Source organism: Macrobrachium nipponense, chromosome 2 (genome assembly GCF_015104395.2).
Source record: "Macrobrachium nipponense isolate FS-2020 chromosome 2, ASM1510439v2, whole genome shotgun sequence".
NCBI classification, from domain to species: Eukaryota; Metazoa; Arthropoda; class Malacostraca; order Decapoda; family Palaemonidae; genus Macrobrachium; species Macrobrachium nipponense.
This window is the reverse complement of record NC_087201.1, coordinates 90,336,639-90,355,597: the sequence shown is the minus strand read 5'-3', so window position 1 is coordinate 90,355,597 and position 18,959 is coordinate 90,336,639. Positions and strand designations below refer to the sequence as shown.

The window sequence follows — 18,959 nt, the reverse complement described above, 5'->3', positions numbered from 1 at the left end:
GTTTTAACAAATTTTGGAGTCAGTTAATGTGCTTTGTTACAAGACCAGAGCAATTTTGTGATGCTGTACATCTTTGTGGAGCAGAGTTTGAATAAAACCAGACTGGATTCCACCCAGATTCTTGGTCTACAACTGTCCTGTAGTATTGTGTAAAAAAGGGGGAAAAAATGTTTTATATATATAAAAGTGGACTACATAATGTATTGTCCTTCTAGCTATAAATGTTTTCTTAGGGTACTATGTTAACACTATTACTGTATTTTACTTGCAACATTAGTAACAACTTTAGGTAAACAAATAAATGAAACAGTGTCTTAGTAAACATAATCTGTCATGTATATTTTATTAACAAGGTATATAATACAATGACAGTCACTTTATTGTAACTGTCCTGATAATCAAAATAATATAAACCTTCAGAATACGTACAATATTTCTAACTGTTCAATACTTACAATTCACTTTTAAGGCATTTGTGGGTTCCTATTAAAGGCAGTGTCAGTCAGTATATAGTTTATACATACAAGTAATTACAGTCTAATTACATTTTAAACAAATGAACAATTTAAAGAACTGCCATAATCGATCAACAAACTGCTCATAACAAACTTGACACCTACATATTTACACACGTATTAAAAGTGGCATGTTACCCTTTGAACGTAAATAGTATGATTTATATAAACAAGTTGGATTTCTGGTATGAAGAGGCAAAAGCACAAATGCATTGAGCACTGGTCCTACTACTGTACCATATAAAAAGGCCACTTTGGTTATGATCCAGTACCTACTCAGAACTCAGAAAGTTTAACTGACTGGAAGTAGATAAATGTCATTTCATATATATATTTCCATAGTCAATTAACCTAATTTATAAAGTTTTCTTAGAGAAAACTGTAATTAGGTTATATGAATCATACATAGACTTTGAGTAAGACACAAAGACAAAGAGATCACAATAAAACAGCCATCATTTCTTTTATCTGAAATAATTTCAGAATTATGAGACCAACAGTCTATTAAAACACCATGGTCCCAAGTGAACACTGGAGGCACTGAGCATATTTAAAGCATTATCTACTTTGAGTACCACTTGCATTTTCCAGATAAAAACCAGTTTTGAAAGAAAAATACTGAATTGCATTTTGTGACAGTTTTGTGACTAATTGTGAAATGCAAACAGCACTTTGGAGCAATAAATAGTAAAGGTTATTCATCATCGCACACACTACATTTGTTGATGATCAGACACACGATTCCAGTAATAATTTTCTGCGGCCGTGACTCGAGGAGATGACTGGCTGAGTGGGCCATTTGGCATGAGAGGAGGTGGATACTGGGTTGCTGGAGATGAGTGTAGGGGTTGTGGACCCCTTACAGCACCATTGTAGGGATATGCTGGAGGATAACCACTAGAGGTGTAAGAATGAACAGGAGGGCCTGGATGACTTGGAAGCCCTGGTGGAGGTGGGTATGACTGTCCCATGGAGCCTGGTGATGGATGGGGTAGTGTAGCTGTTGACCTAATATTTGTGCCAGGAGGTGGAGGACCTACTGGTGAACCTAACATGTTAGGGTTCATAGTTTCTGCAAAATATACTTTTATTAGAAGAAAAATCTAACTAAAAAAATATGTAAGGCTGAAAATAAGGACACATGCAAAAAGAAAAAAATCTTTAAAACATAAAATAAAAAAATAAAACTTGTATATATACAAACTTTGAGAGTACAGAGCATCACACTTTTGCTTCATATAGCTAACTGCATGAATATTTACAAAAATAGATGATTCTGTTATTCTTGGATGGGTTTCAAGTGTCCAAGGGACACTTACATAGCAAAGAAAGCAGTGCTGGATGTTGAGAGAATAATCATGATTGATAGGTATAAAATGCATTAAAATGTAAAACAGACAGGTACGTATATAATTTAGGAAACCTTTTAAAACTGGATGACAACATAAGTATATTTAGCACTATCAAGTACAGTGGTACCTCGGCTCATGAACAAATCGGTTTATGAAGCAGATGTTAAAAAATTTTTGTTCCAGTTGCGAACCATGCTTCAAGCCATGAACGCACAAATAATAGGCTGACCTATTTTCCTCCTCTTCACCTATCCCATTTTCTGGTTGGGCTAACCCCTTTTTCTCCCCTTTTCCTCCATCTCTTTATCTATCCCATCTTCTAGTTAAGTTAAAAAAAGTAAAAGAGAATTCTAAAAGTATCGTTAGTAATGTTATACTTGTTGTCTAAATGCATACAGCTAGTAACAGCTGATTTGCTAAGAACAACCAAATCTGATAACAACAGTGGCTTGCTTGCATTTCAACCATCGTACAAGAGTAAATAATTACCGTAGGTATGTTACAAATGACGTTAAGTAGAACAGGACAGATATGTTTTTACATTACTATATCCTTATTCGCTAAGGAGAAAAGATCGGCAAGGGCATACTATAGCACTACTAAATTTAAGCTGCAAGTTGTAGCTGAAGATGAGGAAAGAATGTTGATCTGCTAAGGACTATTATCATGCATTGGCAACATGGATGAAACCCCCGCAAACTTCGGTATAGTATACCATCAAAATCGACAGTAAACAAAATTTGAGAGAAACATGTTTTAATCAAAACTATTTGGCATGAAAGAACACATTTTACTGTTTTCACTCTGATAAATGATAAATATGAAAAGCTCCTAGTATTCTGAAGAAATCAAGTAAAAATATCAAACGCAATCTCTTGATTTTTTTACGCAATAAACATGCCCTCACCGCCATCTACTAATGAAAAAAAATTAAATTTCATTCACAATACATATTCAAGTGATATATCGACTTGAAAATGCTAAGAATAATGTAAGATAACCTTGTCCCATATCAGCAGAATATCTAGAGATTCATTTACACTAACTTGAAGCATGAAAATCGCTCTGATTTGAGTTCAATATACAGCAAAATAAACTTACCTCGCAATCCCCCTCAGCTGATCAACCAAACACTGATTGCTGTTTGTATATTATAATAAAATAGTAATATGAAAATACATACATTATTATTAGATGCGGTGAAGTAAAGCATAACTTTGTCCCAGAAAACCAAAAAAAAATGGAAGAAAATAAAGTGTTTCAGAGGTTTGACGAATTATTTCTTTTTACATTATTTTAAATGGGTAAAGTTCATTCAGGTTACGAATTTTTCGAGTCACGAACAGCATCCTTGAACGAATTAAGTTCGGGAACTGAGGCACCACTGTAACTCTGTGTACAGGTTGATGGTTTTATTATTCTGAAAGGGAGGTAATTTAGGGAATGCAATAAAAATGCTGACTCCAAGAGATAAATAATCTTAATTATGTGATAAGACCTCCACAAGCTTCAATGTCTAGAATCAGATTGAAAAAATTGTCTATTATGTACAAGAAAAAAAATATGCATTGCAAAGCTGAGTATATAAAATTTGAACATGGAGGGTAAGTGAAGTGGACTGCTCTCCAGCTGAAAGAAAGCATCATGCAAGAAGGTACAGTGCCAAAATGACAAACTGTCATTCCACTCAGATGGGTACAGGGTCACTTACTTGGATTGCATAACTAAAACATGGGTACAAGAAAAACAGCCATGAAAGAAAAAAAAAAATGGGAGGCAAGAAGGGTAGAAATGCCTTTAGAAATAAGGAACATATAGCACAAGAAAAATGAAAGGCACTAATAAAACTAAAGCTTAGCAATGAATAAGGATGGGGTGGGAAAAGGAAGATGCAGAAACCTCTTCTTTTCAAGTAGTGTTTAGTCAACCATTCATTTTACACAGAATCCTGAGACTGTAATGCATAGGTCTGTCTTCGTAAAAATACGGGATTTTAAATCTAAAAAAGGCTAAGTAAAAAAAAAAATGCATAAAAATTTTTTATGCATTTTTTTAACAATACGGTAACAGGTTTTGGTTGGACAGCAGTGACTCATGGTGAGAAATATTATAAAAACGTACAATTCTGAAAAAAAGTTTTTGTATCTTTGTTCTCAGTAAATTTACATAAATATTTTACAACAAATGTACTCTGAATTTGTTACTAATTTTATTTCTTATCTGTTTTGATATTGTGTGAGCTATACTTATAATTTTTCAAAATAAAATAAATTCATTTATTAGAAAAATCATGTATAATTTCATAAAATATATGATTGTCTTACAAAAGAGGCCCCACAAGGGTTTGTAAATATAGTCATTTTCAACTTATGGAAGGCAGGGAAAATTTTTAAAAAATTTTTCTTACACTACGTGCATTTGCATATCTTATTCTTTCCACTGAGTTTTTTTTTTTTTCAATAATTGACTGACCTCAAAGTTTACCTAGCATGGGGTGCTGCATACTGATTTAACACCCCATACATTAAGGGTTAGCAACAGGGGATATATATATATATAAAGTTTACTGCCCTGACTAGCAACAAGTGAACTAGTAAACTACACAAACCAATTTACTCTCACCTCATGAGGTCTGACAGTGTCTGCCATTATTACTTCTACTGAACTCATATCACTACTATGAGATTCAGAGCCTTTGTCCCAGTGTTTTTCCGGAATAACTTTTTCTGTGCATTTGACAAAGATATTACTTAGCCATAGTATACTTTACATCCCTACCTAATTTTTGGCAGCATTCTTTAATACTTACCATATATTAGAAACAAGTATATATATAAGAGTAAAATAAAGCAGCTGAAGCCAGTGGCGGAACACTCTAATGTATGGGTTCAAAGTTATAAGTGACATAAACATATGACGTCCCGACTCTTCTCACAGGGTGATGACAACGAACAGCTGTCTCTGAAATTCTGAATGAATATTCATACCTTGTCAAGGCTTCAAGAATGGCGGCTATGATAAGTCATTGTCCCCAGTGTTTGGCTTGTTGTCTAAATTCTATAATCCAATCTAATCCTATCCAATTGTTTATTTACTTCAATGATTGTCACTGTCATATTAGGAAAAATATCAAAGGAGTTATGACAAATGCCAAAGTTTCCTTCACTTTGTTAACTGATTTTTAATTATATATATATATATAATTTTTCAATGGAGAAATAGTGATAGAAAGTAATTTCTTGGCTTACTTGTGGAAACCCTTTTCTTCAAGGATTCGAGCACTTGACCTCATGGCATAAATCCTATATACCACTACTAACACTACTACAATGTGTAAATAAGGCATATTTGGTTGTACTATTTCATTGTTGCCAGAGGTGGAGACTTTCATGAATGGCCAATTATCCATCGAGAAGGAGGCAAGTTAATGACGTCATAAGTTACATCATTAGTATATCTTTGAAAGAAATTCCTCTGAGTTTGCTGGCGATGTCTACAAAAAGTCGGTGTTTACTCTTATAATTACCAGAATTATGCAACTTTCATAATACAGAATACAATAAAAAAAATTAGGTAGAGATGTTAGATACCCCGTGACAAAGTGTCATCCTTGTCGGATACGTTGATAAAATTTTATTCCGAAAAAACACCGGGACAACGGCTGTGAATCTTATAGTAGTATTTAATTACTTTCAGCCTTTTAATAGTTTACTACATACAACCTGGTAATTCGAGAATCTAAGCCCAATGCTTTCCATATCTAGCTGCTGTAGTATCTCGCTTGCTATCATCACTGGTTCTTACTACCTTCAAGGTGTGTTCTTCCACTGACTATATCATTTACAATCAATCCCATTAAAATTATTCTGATTTTTGGTTGAACTTAGATTTGAAGAAGCTCTTGTATCATACTTCTTTTGCCCATTACAGCTCAAATCCAATTCTTATACACTTTTCTGCTTGCTTTCATTTTCAAATACTGTATGGAATTTTATACTTTTATTTCTTAAAATGGCCTGACTTGTGCCATCATCATATGGCAAATGTTTTCATTCAACAAACTGTACTTGTAAACTTTCCATTTCCAACTCCCAAGCAATTTCATCAACCTTTCTTCAATACTTTTATCTTGAACCATTATCAATTCTATCAAAAACCTTGTCAAAACCCTATTCTCTTTCCAATTCTGAATCTGTTATAACTTTCTATAAAATGCCAAATATCTTTTCAATGGAAAATAAAGCACCTTTTATAAACAGTACTATGTAGATTAAGGATAATTAAAAAATAGGACTAAAGGCCAGAAAGGAGTTAAATAGATCTTTTGGTTTATCTCTTTAATTTAGATAAATTTCACCTAAATTCAACTCATACCCTTGTATGAATTAGGGGTTGTCATTCCTTAAATTTACCTTAACTTACTTACAGTGGTCTTCAAGCAGTTTATAAAATTAGTAATGCATATCTCATCAATCATAGTTCCTTTAACACTCGTTTTTTAAAAGGTCAAGTAAAATCATTATCAAAATAATGAGGCTTTATGTAAAACTTACCTTCTTATAAATCAGTGCTTGTTATTTTACAATACAAAATTGAGCACAAGCTTTAAACAGTTGCAAGTCTGTCATACAGACATTTTCTACAAAGCAATCCACTGTTGTTCTGATAGAAATTCACCTGTCTAGTCTGGGCTCATGAAATTTAAAACACCTATCAACATACTTGGTAAATACTTCATAATAAAAATAGCATTAAGTTTCTTATGCATATAATGATAAATTTTGGGCCAGCACCTGAATAAGCAGAGGGGGCAGAAAATTCAACAAAATTTACTTACCCATATGCTGCGGCAATTTTCCACCACGTTTTACCATTAAGGAAACGCTGCTTCCACACTGTTTTATTAATTCAATGGCATCTGCATGAGTCATGTCTTTGGTTGACATACCATTAATTTCCATTAGCTGATCCCCAACCTAAGAAATAGAATATTCTCATAATATTTAATAAAATTATGAAATTGCTTATTCAACATAAGTGAAAAGCATAAACAAACTTGCATTGTATGAAGGCTAGCATAAAAATTCTTATTTTAAATACTGTGTACTTATTATGTATTATTGTTATCATTATTATTCAAAAGAGCCCTATTCATATGGAACAAGCCCACAAGGGCCACTGACTTGAAATTCAAGCTTCCAAAGAATATGGTACTCATTACAGAAAGGCATGTTTAAATGAAAGCTAAGACATGTGTAACTACAACAGGATGTTTAGTGTAACCCAGTTATATATGTAGTCCACACCTTTCCCATTGTAAATTAAAATCAAAGGTCTATCAGATTATGTATTAATACAACTCTAAAGTGTACAAAATGACTTTCATTGGAAAATTTTTTATTATAAAGGACAATGACAAATGTATGATAAAGTAATTATGAAAATTATACCTTAAGCTTCCCATCTTCTGCTGCAGGACCATTTTCTGCTATCCTGAGCACAAAAAGTGGCATGTTGTGGAATTCACGGCCACCCCTAATACTGAATCCAAAGCCTCGCTTGCCACGCTGAAGTTCCACACTATAATATTCGCCATCATCGCCTGCATCACTCTCAGCCTGAAAAATAAAATTGACTGGTTTTTATATCACCAAAGTATGCAGTACAGTACTGATTAATATGACACTGACTACTGAAGGCATGTTTACCAAATTCATAAATCTTTTTGAGCTAGTATAAGACTTTACCTTTAATTTTGACAAAGTTATTTTTCAATAGTAAAAAAAATTTATATAAATTACCAAAAAATGTATAAATATAATGTTATTTTTTGATGAGTTCATAAAATTAGTTCAGGACAAAAAATGACTATCCTACACAATTGTTGTATCTCTATCGAAAATAATGGGGTTCAAGTTAATAAGAAAATAGAAAGAAAAAAAAAGCTGTACATCAGTTACTATACAAGTCTACATTATCATGCAATGACAAATGATCTTTTATGGTTATAAGTATATTGTGCACAAATGGTTAAGTAAAATACATGCTACCAAAAAAGAGAGAAAGCCAAAGACTTGTCACAGTAGGATACGTATAGTACGGGATACCCCATAAAAACCAGAAAATTGTAATTTACATTCTGTATTTTACACTGTTGCTTGGCTCAGAGCCAATGCTCCATATTTTACTGAATCTAATGAATGGTCCACAAAAAGTCCAGATCTCAATTTTACTATATGGGGTTTACTGTTACAGCAACCTTAATTACAGAGGAGAGGAGTCAAAGATATGCAATCCTTAAAAATTCTGTTGCTGGAAGCTTGGAACAATATCCCACTTGAAGTCATCCAAAGGGTGACTCAAAGTTTGATAGAATGTCTACATCATTGTGCAGCTGCCCACAGAAACATTTTGAACACCACATCTAATAGCTGTATCTTTGTTCTGTTTTAACAATGTTTCTGTTAATAACAACTGTTTTCTGTTTCCAGCAATTAAATAAACTGTACTAAATTTCTGGTTTTTGGGGATACCTTGTAGAAAGGCCTTACAGATTACAGAGAAATCTGCATGGCAGAGCTATTCAGAACACAAACTAGCTTTAGAAGAAAATTCAGTTGATGTAGGGAACAGAGGATAGACTTCATTCAGGAGGCATCTTTTCTTTGACTGTTTTGTATGCATACAAATTTTGTACTTACTGCCAACGTGTTTATAAGCAGTGACTGGGTTCTGAATGACAAATATTTTTTTTGTAGAGCTTTTATTTTATAATAAAAGTCCATATATACCAAAGACATACACTGATAAAACATTCATAGGATTGTATTGAAAAATAGACATATTAATGGCAATGTTTCTAACACACGTCCAAGTAGTAATGAGCCTTCATATTTCATGATAATAGAAATATATTTAATAAAATTACTAAAACATCATGTATCACACTTTTGGTCGTAGATAAATTAGGTAAATAAATCTACTTATAAAATATAATTAAAACTGGAAAAATGGAAGTGCACATAAAGAAATTGAAAACTTTTTAAAAAAGCCCTAAAGTCGGCAATTTCTGGTGCAACTGTCTTATTATTGCTTGAACACATTTTTATTATTTATATCTTAAATGCACACTATGGCCCATGTACAAAATTTTAATAATATTTCAATGAAGACCAATTCTTGATACCAGCCATGTGAGAGCTAAAGAAGCTAATTGTATAATGGGGTTTGAAACATTAAATTTATACTTATCAAAAAGATCTTAATGTAAATCAAACACCACAAACATCAGCTGAAACATGGATGTGAAACTATTTCATGCTCAACCAAAAATATGAGACATTTTTAAAGTAATTTCTATTTTCCTAACCTACAAACCTTTGGTCTTTACACACAGGGTTTACTTTCAGCACAAGCTGGAACCATTCGTTTAACTAAAAACAAGGTGGTTATTGGTAGTTGGCTACCAATGGTAAGGGAGGAAGACCAGAGATGGGCCATTTATGTGAAGACCTCAGGCTTTTATGTTAGAAAAATACATTTACATACTTAAAAAATTTCTCATTTGTTCCTATGCTTATGCAAACCTTCAGTCTTTACACATGGGACACTTACTTCTTGGTGGGAAGATTCTGAGCAAACCTCTGAACTGACTGGTAGTTTGTCTAACCTGGGGCCTCTCTTCCTGGCCATGTAAGAGCAAAGGAAGGACACTCATGATCTGATCTGTTAAACATGTATGATGTTCAACTGCCAGACTTCTGGACCTTTCGAATTAATTGGATGTAGCATCACTGATTCAAAGAAAGGCTTGGATGAATCCATATTGTCATGGACAATAAAGCTGAAGATAACAAACGGGGTTGTTCACTGTTAGTCCCTCTCTCCTGTTTCTAGAGAAAGGGTAGGACTAGCATCTATTAATCGAAACTGAGCTAGACTCTTAGTCATCTAGATCATCTGCATGCATCCCTGTCCAGCATGTGACAGCTTGCCAACTGTCCCTCTGTCCACTGGGAAAGGAAGGGTATACAAGAGAATGGTAGGAGGCCAGTCCCACACACACCCAACCTCTCTTTAGCAGCTGCACACCTTAGGTGAGATGTCACCTGTCCCCTCACGGGAAGCTGGGTGAACTATACAGGAATGTTGAGCAGCCACCACAGAACGCATGCCCGTCCGACAGGACCTACCTGAAGGCAAGAGGAAGACCAGTGGCCCTGACCTTGCTAAACCTCAAACAGGAACATACCATTGTCCACCACGTCAGCTGTGGAGTACGCCCATTTGATCATCAAATAAAGTCAAAAGAAATAGTGCTCTTGGGTACTGCTTCTTGGCCAAGCCGGAACTAACATCAAGTTGTTGGCACTCAGACTTGAAGGTGGTAACGCAGACAGCCCGTGGTCACTTGGTAACCACCAGAGTAGATTTGGAATGATCATACCCTGTTGATCACCTAGCAAATCAGACAGAACAGAGGGAAGGTGTAAGCCTTAAGACTTATACCACGGATGCAAAAGATGTCTCATAGACACCAAAAGCGTCTGGTGCTCTCATTCAGTCACCCATCACATATTTCTCTCCTGCTGTTCCACCATGTATGTTTTATAGTACAATTAAAAAATCTTTGGACCAAGCATTATGAACACAGAAATGCTTATACTATTTCATAGGGGTTGTATATAACCTGAATAGCAAGGCAAAAAACAGATATATATAAATGCCAACCTAACTGCAAGTATAGTACCTGTATTTCATTGCAATAATCATAATTACTTTCAGTCAGGGAGGGCGTAAACATTCAGTTAACAGATGCCACTTTACAGGGTTAAGCAAATAACTGCCACACATTTACTTGGGACTGAAATTAATCTCAGCAAGAGTTAACAGTCTGTTACGATTGGCACTGGATTATAAAGAAACTCAAAACTAACAGAATTAGTTTCCTTCCAAATGCACCTTTAATTAAGTACACCTACAAAGCTGCTAGAAATTCTAGCTGTATGCTGAGTGCTATATTCCTTAAGGGATATCTATCATTTAACCTTTCACTCTGTCAGGTACTGACAATCAACCATTTACACTACTATTACATATTCGTGAATTGAATAATGCAAGAGATCAGAAGGCAGAAATTGTAGGTGCACAGTTGTGCAATAGGAAATTGAGCCTGACTAGTGTAGAATGGATGATGTTGGCATATAATGCTATACTGATTGTTAATATATTCATTTGTAGTATGTCTCTTTCAATCATTAAGTACTACATATATTTCAATCAAAAATTAAGATTTCCTATTATTTCAATCAAGAATTAAGATTTCTTATAAGTTTTGATTTTTAACATATTCATTTGTATTATGGCTCTTTCAATCATTAAGTACATTTCAATCAAAAATTAAGATTTCCTATTATTTCAATCAAGAATTAAGATTTCTTATAAGTTTTAACTAGAATTTATCTGGAGTACTTTAATTCCGTAAATAATGCATTTATTAAAGGGAGTAACTTTTATCTTTAGATACATTACCTAACCACATATGAAAGACCTATGACCTGAAAATAGTGGCATAGTGAAGAGTCTGAAGTATTGTGTACATAGCTTTTCTTCCTAAGGAAAAAAGTGTTTGTTTGTATATATTCTCTTTTTGTAATGAGAATTTTTTACTCTCATTTTATTATTATATGTTAGCAATTTTCTCTTTGCAGATTATTGCCACAGATATTTCTTTTTACTAATGAATGAAACTGTTTTAATTGTAAGTATATTTTTTACCTATAATAGCAGGTGTGAGAATGGAGGGGGAAATATATTTACCACCCTGCCAGTCCATTTCTGGGCTCAGCCGTGTCGCTCCGTGAAATAGGTTCCTTCAGCACTATTTCTAAGGTAATATATTGCTAAAATACCAGAGAACTACTAAATTTGACCTGCCAGAATATTCCGGCTCGCTCACCTTCATTAAAAGGTGTCGGTATAGTTCTGGGGCGAGTGAAACCCACTACCCCGGCACCCTCTCCAATTAGCCTCTCCTACATCAAAAACCCCCAAGAAAAGGGGAGCCGTCCTACGGCTTGCTACCTACCACCTCGTAGGTAGCGGATGTAGCGTCATTCCTTCAGATAGCCATACACTAGACGCACGCGTTTTTTCTTCCTCTTGTGTTTTTGCTATTTTGGATTTTTTCCTTCGTTATGGATCGTCAATCTCCATCGGCATCCAAGTTAAGTACTGGTTTTTAAGTGTTGACACTATTTAAGGAGTGTTTTCTGGCCTTCGTGTCCTTATTATTTAGGTTTTTAGGAGTCATCGCATCATGAGGCGTCGGCTCCGAGCCGCCATTAGAGCGTTCCCTTTGTGTGTCCCTTCGGTTTCACGTGGTTTTCCATACCTAGTGATCCGATTAGTAATAGCACTTTTTATTTATCATCTCCAGTGTTTTGGATGCTGTTTTTGACGGTTATACTTATGTTTTTGTATTTATTTTATTTTATTGTATTTTATTTTATGCGCTGGCACAGGGTTTTTCTTCTGAGCACGTCTCCTTGTTTCGTGCCCATCTGGAACGAGCGTTATTCTTCATTCATGTATTTATTTTATTTAACTAATACTGCTTATTTCGTTCCTTTTGTTATTCATTTTCTTCTCTGGCCGCCTGTCCTTTTTTATCATTCCAGCCTTGGCCAGCTTCTGGGATTTCCTGGTTGAGGCCATCCTTATCGGGTGGTCTTACTTGGTTGTCCTAGGACTGTTCTGTTCCTCTTTCTTATTTTTATTTTCACACCCCGTGTCCAGTACATATTTTATTGTCTTACTTTATTTGTGCTTTGTATTTGTGTTGGGTCGGCTAGGCTAGTCCTCTAGCCTCCCGCTCTCTCTCTCTCGTGGTTCATCATACCGCGAGGGAGGCGGGGCGGTCACGTGATCGTCTCCCTCTGCCGACCTACCTTCCCCCCCCTCCTCACAGGCCCCACCACTTAGGTGGGTGCTTATCTTGCTCTCGTCGTCCCTGACGACCGACCTGAGTTCTCGTGGAGGGGTGGAAGGGGGCCCCACAGGCCCTCGGTTTGCGGGTGACGCTTCTCAGCCGACCTCATCCCAGCGTGGGGGAGGAGCTTCGCTTACCCAGCTTCGGTTCCGACCTGGCTTGGGCGAGCTCGGCCCTCCTCGGTTCTTTGGGATCTTTACTCCATTCGACCCTGACGCTCCCTCCCCGTCTAATGACGGAACAGGCTTCTGGCTATATCCGGAGTCTCGGAGGTGAACGTCTATTCAGGAGAATATTATTTTATTATTTCTTTATATCATTTATGTGTTAGAGTATATGCTCCGCTGCGAGTTACTACTCTAGTGTTATTTTGATTAAGGAACCTCCGGGTTCCAACGTTCCGGTCTCACCTTTCGCTAGTGCTCCTCCTCTCCGGTTTGATATAGTAGCGTCAGTGGTTAGCGGCCTATGCTCCGGTCTGTCCGGAACGCATCTGCTTCCCACAGCTACAACTCCGGAACGCTTAGTAGAGTGCATGGAAGGTTTGGCAGGTTCGGACATATTTTGTTAGTCCGGGATACTCCGGCATTATTAAATGTTACCCAGAACTTTCTATACCTGTTTCCAATGGTACTCATGTATCATTATTCTTACAGGCCTCCCATTGTTTGGTTGTCAGCTGTAACGCTGTGATCCAAGACCCTTGTGGACACGACGTTTGCCAGAGCCATGCATCTTGCACCGTTCAACTGGAAGGGTCGATCGTGTGGCACCATGAAAACTGTTTTGCCTGCTACGACCTAGTCGAACGGGTCACCTTCGACGTAAGTTCTCCTTCCTCGGGGCTTACAGCTAACTTTAGGGTGGTTATTCACATGTAACCTGGTATAGTTTAAGAGTAATATAACTCTAATTTTGTTTATAGAATATTAACTTGAAGTTCTTGGTTAACAATTTCCTTCTCTTACAGGCCTCGAAGGCTGTCCGGGACTCTGCTCTCTCCACCTTAAAGGTTTGGGTAGGTGGCTTCGGGTGCAACGTTGGCAAAGCGAAGCCTGTCGCAAGATTTGGCTACTTTAATCTTTCCGGCAGGAAAGTGCGAGCTATGTGGATCCGAAGTTGGCAGCCCCTGTCATCGTCTCTATTCAGGCTGCAGTTGCTGGACAGTCGGAGGAAATTTCGCTGCAGGAACTAATGGTGGAAGATCCTGCTCCGGATATGGTTCAAGAGCCCCTGACTTTAGACATGGGCTATGGTAAGAGTGGTAATGAGGCTATTCTTCCTAGTGCTCCGGGTCTTTCCTTGAGCACTTCTGATACTTCTTCTCCTTCGTCTTCTAACTCTTTTCAAGGTTTCGCTGGGGGATTACCTCCTTCTAGGTCGAAATCCCTCTCTGCAATTCCTAAAGTCAAAAGTAAACTTAATTCTGAACTACTGCAAAAAACTAAAGACAAAACCAAAAGATCATATGACAGCTTAAGTAATAAAACTCCGGCTCAACATCCCGGAGTGGACAAACCCAGACAAAAGTCCCTGCCAAGGTCCTTGAAGTCTAAGCCTCTGAAGGGGAAGTCTTACCCTTCCCCTTCGCATCCCATACCATCGACCTCCAAGGGTCAGGTACCTCATAGGGTACCAGAGGAGAAGTCAGTGTCCCCCTCCTTTCATTCAGATATGTTTGCCACGAACATTTTGGAGCAGGTTGGTAATTTAGGCAACTTGGTCCAAGTCAGTTGGCACCAGGCCAGGTTATGTCAAACAGTTCCAGTCTCCCTCCTTTCCACCCGAGTAATCCTTGGAGGGTGGCAAACTACGCCCCTTGCGTCAACGGAATGTTAACCATTGAGGGTTGCGGTACTCGAAGGTTTGAAGACTTCGAGTTCTACCCTCCGGGGTTACAGGCTCCTTTCATCGGCTATGTCCGCCTTACGGAGTCTGCTCTAGTTAGGGAGGACAAGGTCCCAAAGGAAACTGTAATCCTTTCGAGGGACCAAGCCCAACAGGCGTGGATTCGCAGTCTGGACGAGTGGAACTGCATGAATACCAAAGTAACTGCCTTCAAGAGTCCGTTCATGATGTTTACAACGGATGACGAGAATCCGTTACCGTTCACTTCTAAAAGTAGCGGAACTCACTCTTCAGGCAGTTATGAGGGATGAGCCTATGCCTCAACTGAGGGAGACCGACCCTACATCATTGTTGCTTCCAGGGGGTGAGGACTTTTGGGTAAACCTTCCGGCAACCTTCTCTGTAGGGAAGCTTAAACCGGACTGTGTGATAACCCTATTTAGCGAACGTCTCCCTAGGCTCTCAGATACTTTGATTCAAACATAGTTCGACGCTAGGACAAGGCTTGCTAGGTCTCTTAACTCGCTGATGATGACCGAAACTGCGGCCCTTGAATATGCACAAGAACCGCAGTTTAAGGTCATTGCGAAGTTGTTACTGCTTAGCATGCAATGCGACCTGTACGACTTTGCTGTGGCTAGGAGAAACTGCAGAAAGCATGTCCTAGCCAAATCTACAATTAGGCATGAACCAAATAAACTCCTGGCTTCTTCCATTTGGGGTGCAGATCTCTTTCCGGCCTCGGTTGTTAACGAAGTCCAACACGAAGCTGCATGCCTCAATCAGAGCATAAAAATTCGTTGGGGCATAGTATACAAGAGAAAACCGCATTCCTCCTCCTCAAGTTCCAAGCCCAAAAAGAAGCCTAGGAGGTTCCAGCCTTTCTAGGCTCCTCAACATCAGACGTTGGTTCAAGCCGTCCCTGTGCCTCAACCCTCCACCTCTAAGGCCCAGCCCCAGCAGCAGTTCGTTATTCTGCAGCCCCAACAGCAGCAACCTTCTGCCTCTTTCACTGTCTCTCCTGCCTTTAATCAGGCCTACGAAAACCAGGCATTTCAGGTCTTCAATAGGTTCGGCAGGGGGGGCAGGGCTAGAGGTCCTTTTCGTCAACGTGCCGGCAGCAGAGCAACCGGCTGTGCCAGAACTGCAAAGGGAGGCCGCGGATTGCGTCCATCATCAGCCCAATGAGGTCTCGCAGGTAGGAGGGAGGCTATACCACTTTTGTCATCGTTGGGGGTTCAGCAATTGGGCACAAAGCATCGTATCCCGAGGCCTAGGCTGGAGTTGGATCGCAGGTCCTCCTCCACCCAACACCTTCTATCAGGAGTCGACACCGGAGTTAATAGAATACTCTCAAGACCTCCTTCAAAAGGGGGCGGTGTCAAAGACAAGGTATTTAAAATTTCAAGGGCGCTTGTTCAGTGTTCCAAAGAAAGGCTCGGACAAGCGAAGGGTGATCTTAGACTTGTCCCGTCTAAACTTATCAATTTGCTGCGAAAAGTTCAAGATGCTGACCATCTCTCAGGTGCGGACCTTACTTCCCCGTGGGGTCGTCACCACCTCTATAGATCTTACAGACGCCTGCTATCATGTACCGATAGCACGGCACTTCCGTCTGTTTCTGGGCTTCAAGTTAGGCAAACAAGCCTTCTCTTTCAAAGTAATGCCCTTTGGGCTCAATATAGCCCCAAGGACCTTTACGAAGTTGGCGGAAACAGTAGTGCGGGAACTAAGGTCACAGGGCATCATGGTAGTAGCCTATCTGGACGATTGGCTGGTGTGGGCGCCAAGCATCGAAGAATGCAACAAGGCTACGGAAAAGGTGATCTGTTTCCTTGAACATCTCGGATTCAAGATCAACAGGGGGAAGTCCCGTCTGACTCCAGAGTCCCGGTTTCAGTGGCTGGGCATCCAGTGGGACTTGGATTCTCATACTCTTTCCATTCCTCCGGCAAAGAGGAAAGAGATAGCCAAGGCAACCAGGCAGTTTCTCTACAATTCGCCTCAGTGACGGACATACTTCTGAAAGCCCAACTCAAGGACATCAATTGGGTTTGGCGTTCCAGGGCCAACGCAACTCCGATCCTGGAGATTCTGCGCAAACGTCTCCGCCCTTGGGCGGAGGCGAAGAATTTGGTGAAGAAGATCCCGCTACAATTTCCCCCTCCGGCCTTAGTGATTCACACAAATGCGTCACTAACAGGTTGGGGGGGATACTCTCAATACAGGAAGGTACAAGGAACTTGGTCCCCTCAGTTCCAACAGCTTCATATAAATGTCCTGGAAGCTATGGCAGTGTTCCTTACCCTAAGGAAACTTCGTCCGGCCAAGAAATCACACACAAAGCTGGTGCTCGACAGTGCCGTAGTCGTGCACTGCATAAACAGGGGAGGCTCAAAATCAAGTCATCTAAACCACGTGATGATAGCCATCTTCTCTCTCGCAGCCAAGAACAGTTGGCATCTTTCAGCCACTCATCTAGCAGGGATTCAGAACGTGGTAGCAGACGCGCTTTCACGCTCAGTTCCTCTGGAGTCAGAATGGTCTCTGGACAGCAAGTCGCTCAGGTGGGTGCGTCACATGGTACCGGGGCTCGAGGTGGATCTGTTTGCAACAGAATCAAATCACAAGCTTCCATGTTATGTGGTTCCCAACCTGGACCCTCTGGCTTTTGCCACGGACGCACTGGCCATAGATTGGAACCAATGGAAGAGGATACTGTATATCTTTTTCCTCCAGTGAACCTTCTCTTGAAGGTTCTGCACAAGTTGAGATCTTTCGAGGGCCAGGTGGCTCTCATAGCCCCCAACTGGCCGAAGAGCAATTGGTTTCCTCTAATGATAGAATTAGGTCTGAGTCCTCATCGGCTGCCGAAGCCCATGCTGTCCCAACAAGTCCAAATGAAGACTTCATGAAGTTTGCTGCATAGAGGGGTGCGGACATAGATCCTCAGAACATCCTGTTCTTGGAATCAGATAAGCGAGAGTCAACACTTCGCCAATACGATTCGGCGGTCAAGAAGCTGGCCGTCTTCCTCAATAAATCAAATGTTCATACCATGACCACAAATCTAGCTATCACCTTCTTCAGGAATTTATTTGAACAAGGTTAGGCAGCTAGTACAATAACCACAACTAAATCAGCCTTGAAAAAGATTTTTCAATTCGGGTTTGACATAAACTTAACATATTCTTACTTTACCTCAATCCCCAGGGCTTGCGCCAGGCTTAGGCCTGTTGAAAGACCAACTGCAGTGTCATGGTTCCTAAACGATGTCCTTAAGTTGGCATCGGATATTAACAACTCAGAATATGACTATCAATCTCTTTTCCGGAAAACTCTATTTCTAATCAGCCTAGCTTCGGGAGCTAGAATTTCAGAGTTGTCTTCTTTATCCAGGGACCCGGGTCATATTCAGTTCCTATCTTCGGGAGAGGTGTTACTTTCTCCGGATCGCAGGTTTCTTGCCAAGAATGAAGATCCTCTAGATAGGTGGGCTCCATGGAAAATTATTCCGCTCCCACAAGACCCATCCCTGTGCCCTGTGAAGACATTGAAGGATTTCCTACATAGGACTTCTATGAAATCCAAAGGGCCTCTGTTCACTAGAGAGAAAGGTGGCACCATCTCTTTGAAAGGCATACGACAATAAATTCTTTATTTCATTAAGAAGGCCAACCCACAGTCATTCCCACGGGTACATGACATTAGGGCTATAGCAACATCAATTAATTTCTTCCAGCACATGAGCTTCGAAGATCTGAAGAAATATACCAGTTGGAAATCCCCCTCACTTTTTAAACGCCACTATCTTAAGTCTTTGGGGGACCTTAAGTTCCCGGCGGTAGCTGTAGGGAACACTGTTTCCCCTGCTACGGTCGGAAGTAGTTTGCAGTAGTTACCTTGTCTCCTCCCATCCTCCTTCCTACCAGCCTCATCATCAGTCTACCTCAACCCAGTAGCGTATTTTTAATACTGGGCGGATTTATGTGATATGTACATAATATTTAGTTTATAGGTGCCTTTCTCAACCTACACTGTAAACAATTTGTTGGTTTAATGCCTATCATGTCTTAAATTTAAGTCTATTACTTTTAAATTAAGGATTACAATTTATATGTATATAATATTTATTATATTGATTTACATTGTACTGTTTTTCATTCGCACCCTTTGGTAGGTATCTTTTGATTGCTCATAGTTTTATATGTTAGTAGCTTGGTGTTTTCTCTGGTACAATTTCACGGAGCGACA

At 39.1% G+C, this 18,959-nt stretch overlaps 1 protein-coding gene across 15 annotated transcripts in view; it reads right to left on the bottom strand.

The window, feature by feature from the left end:
* Window positions 1-314: 314 nt before the first annotated feature.
* LOC135220771 (uncharacterized) overlaps window positions 315-18,959 on the bottom strand; it is a 657,141-nt gene continuing 638,496 nt past the window's right edge. For all 15 annotated transcript variants that reach the window (XM_064258238.1, XM_064258239.1, XM_064258237.1 and 12 more), the window contains 3 exons: window positions 7,318-7,485; window positions 6,705-6,843; window positions 315-1,587 (listed from right to left, as the gene is read on the bottom strand). In XM_064258238.1, the coding sequence (XP_064114308.1) occupies window positions 1,229-1,587; window positions 6,705-6,843; window positions 7,318-7,485 (666 nt within the window). In that variant the 3' untranslated portion in view covers window positions 315-1,228. The remainder of the gene's footprint in view (window positions 1,588-6,704; window positions 6,844-7,317; window positions 7,486-18,959) is intronic.